We start from the raw sequence: 2892 nt of genomic DNA, 5'->3' as shown, positions 1-2892 counted from the left end.
ATGCTCATTTAAGTATATATGTTGTCGCTTCATTTCTAATCCTCAATTTCAAGTTCTTTTAGTGCTTAAATAATAAGACAAAGTTTATTTGAAAGTATTGACTATATAAAATATATAAAACAAAGAACAAAAAAATAAAATAGTAAAAATATATAAACGATACATAAAGTTGGGATTGTGTATGAACAATTGACCCGAATCCATATATTACTTGTTCAGATTACTAGAATAATGTTTCAAAAATGGGACACTATTATAAAGCAGACTATTAATGATGTCAATATTTGTTAGTAATCCCTCGTTAAATATTAATGGATTACTACTGAAAAACATCCATCGGAAAAATATTGGTTGGCAGATAATACCCACGGATGATAAATAGTTAGCGATATTAAATAAATCTATTTACTAATAATCACTAAAGTAATTTTATAGTTTGAAAAAAACTACTATTAGAAATCAAAGTGTTATAGATCGATATTAAAGAAAAGATCAAATGATAAATTAAAATAAATCTATTTACAAATGTTCATTGGTAATCTGCCTAATGTATACAGTGTATTGACAGATTAACAATAGCTGTAAGAAAATCATTTTAAAAGAATAATTGACGTTGCCGTCTAGGGATAGATCCAGTGTAGTGCATGCGATAGCACGGGGCACCGCTTCTATAATAATTGGACTTTTGTGACGAACTTTACTTGAAATTTAATGTTTAGAGTTAGTCCTTGTAGTCTAAATCTAAATCTAGGTAATAATTGGACAAGTGAAACTAGAATTAAATCTAAATGTAAGAGAATTCACTAATCATTGTAAGGACACAATTTATGAAACTTGAGGGACTAAAAATGAAAAATAGAACTAAAACAATTTTGAAAATAATATATTTCATTTATCAGATTTCTTCTCCTTTCTTCTCCACGTCTCTTAGAACCCTAGAACCTCTCCTTCAAATTGAGTCTCAAATCTTTAATGAAATCATGAACTATTGAAGAATTGAAATTAAATCTTGAAGGTAAAATCATTCGGTAAGTTTGTAGTCTTGAAATCTAGGTTATTTGATTGAAACACATACTAAGTGTGTGTGTGTGTGTGTGCGCGCGTGTGTTTGTCAATTAGGTGCTGGAGTTCGGAAGAAATTGAAGGATTCAACATTTTGAAGAGGTTATAATCATCCCTAAGGTAAGAACTTGGTAAATTTTAGAAGTTTGGTGTTTGGTAACCTAGGATTCAAGAGGGTTTTTGTTTGCATGATGTTAGGGACTACTATGACAAAGTAAAAATACTTTAATTTGGTTAATTGATGGTTTAGAATGGTTACCAAATCAAATGGTAGTATTGGTATGTTAAAATGGTGAAATCTGTTATTATTGGTATGAAACCGAAGCTCCTGGTAAATGTGTATAAAATCAACCGTTGATCCAATTAAGGTATATGATATGTCCTTGGAAAGCTTAATGTGTTTTCTACAGCTGTTATGTAGAGTTCGAAAGCTAATTGTGACCTTAAGTGTGTCAAAATGCCAAATTAAAGTAGCTGGTATAAACTTCGTATGTAGTTGGTCGTAGCTTTAAATGACATGAATATTGTTCTATTGAACTCCCAAGGGACATATACAACTTTCATTTAAAAAGTATCACCAAATTCAGCTCCTATGTATGAGATATATGTCCAAAACAGAGACGAACAGAAGCTGAAAGTGTGCAGGGGATAACATTTTTATTTGCGATGTCTTATTTGGTTGCTCAACTATGTCATCCCCTTATCAACACTAGAATTGTATTATAATCCTATTGATATGCAAATAACGCTTATTTAAGCTAAAGAAGATTACACAGAGGATAAATGGATTAGACATACATAGGTAATCATGGTACATTTTAAGAACCGTTTGTTTTATTTTGTGCCCTAGTGTGCAATGCCATCTGGCTCCAACACAAACGCAATTGAAGATTTTTGAATCACAAGACAAAATTGGTTGCCCATATCTTCACAATATGACACATTTCAAACGTTTCATGAAAATATATACCTTGCTGAAGCTGACAACAATCTCCTTCTAGAAAGAAATATTCTAGAAATGTAGAGTTGAAGTATCTAGAGTATTTAGTGATAGAATATCGAGAAATTGTTAGAAATTGCAAACATCTAGATATTTATGGAGTAGTGACGAGCTAAATTTCATTTCAAAGAGCAGAAAGAGCACATGAAACCAAGATCTATATGCAAAACATAAAAAACATGAGGATTTAAAATACATTGGCGMCAAACAAAACTTATTTGAGGTTACATTAATTGGATTCCAAAGTAAATGGAATCGCGTTCCTTTATTCATAAGATAAGGTCGATGTATTATACATCTCCACACCGACAATTCACCTCATTCAGTTAATTTGCACTGGATTATCGTAGAACAAACTATTCATCAAATTTGGCAGAATAAGATTTATGAAGATTTCACTTCCTTCCTCTGATAGGTGGATACTATCCCAGAACAAGTATTTAGAGTCATCATCGCACGTTGAGCTGAATTTGTTACATAGAAAARCCACCTCTATATTTCCGGTTCCACAACAGCCTTTATCTGTAACTTCCAAGCCTAGGGAAAACAAAGAAGAAAATGGAAAACCTTATTACAGGTGAATGCAAAATGTGGGCCAGAAATTGTTGAATACATAGATGGAAAGTTTCATCAAAGATGATAGGATTTTAGGGGAACTTCTAAACTATAAACTTAGAAGCATCATTAATATTTACACAAATTYGGTTCATAAAGTGTATATATTAAGTCTAGTCAATACCGTATTGGTTAGGGTTTTCAATGATGCTTATCAGTGGATTATAGAAATCTACGAAGGCCACCCTGGACTGGGGAAGATTGCTTGCAAGAAC

At 31.8% G+C, this 2892-nt stretch overlaps 1 protein-coding gene across 1 annotated transcript in view; it reads right to left on the bottom strand.

Moving 5' to 3' along the window:
- Nucleotides 1-2201: 2201 nt before the first annotated feature.
- The window catches only part of LOC112506873 (GDSL esterase/lipase EXL1-like), a 2401-nt gene continuing 1710 nt past the window's right edge, over nt 2202-2892 (bottom strand). Inside the window, exons 4-5 of the mRNA XM_025111182.1 lie at nt 2802-2892; nt 2202-2599 (exon numbers count right to left, since the gene is read on the bottom strand). Of these exons, the coding sequence (XP_024966950.1) occupies nt 2385-2599; nt 2802-2892 (306 nt within the window). The 3' untranslated portion in view covers nt 2202-2384. The remainder of the gene's footprint in view (nt 2600-2801) is intronic.

This window comes from Cynara cardunculus (genome assembly GCF_001531365.2).
Source record: "Cynara cardunculus var. scolymus isolate 2C chromosome LG 1, CcrdV1, whole genome shotgun sequence".
Taxonomy (NCBI): domain Eukaryota; kingdom Viridiplantae; phylum Streptophyta; class Magnoliopsida; order Asterales; family Asteraceae; genus Cynara; species Cynara cardunculus.
The sequence above is the reverse complement of the archived record's forward strand: the minus strand, read 5'-3'. Positions and strand labels throughout refer to the sequence as shown.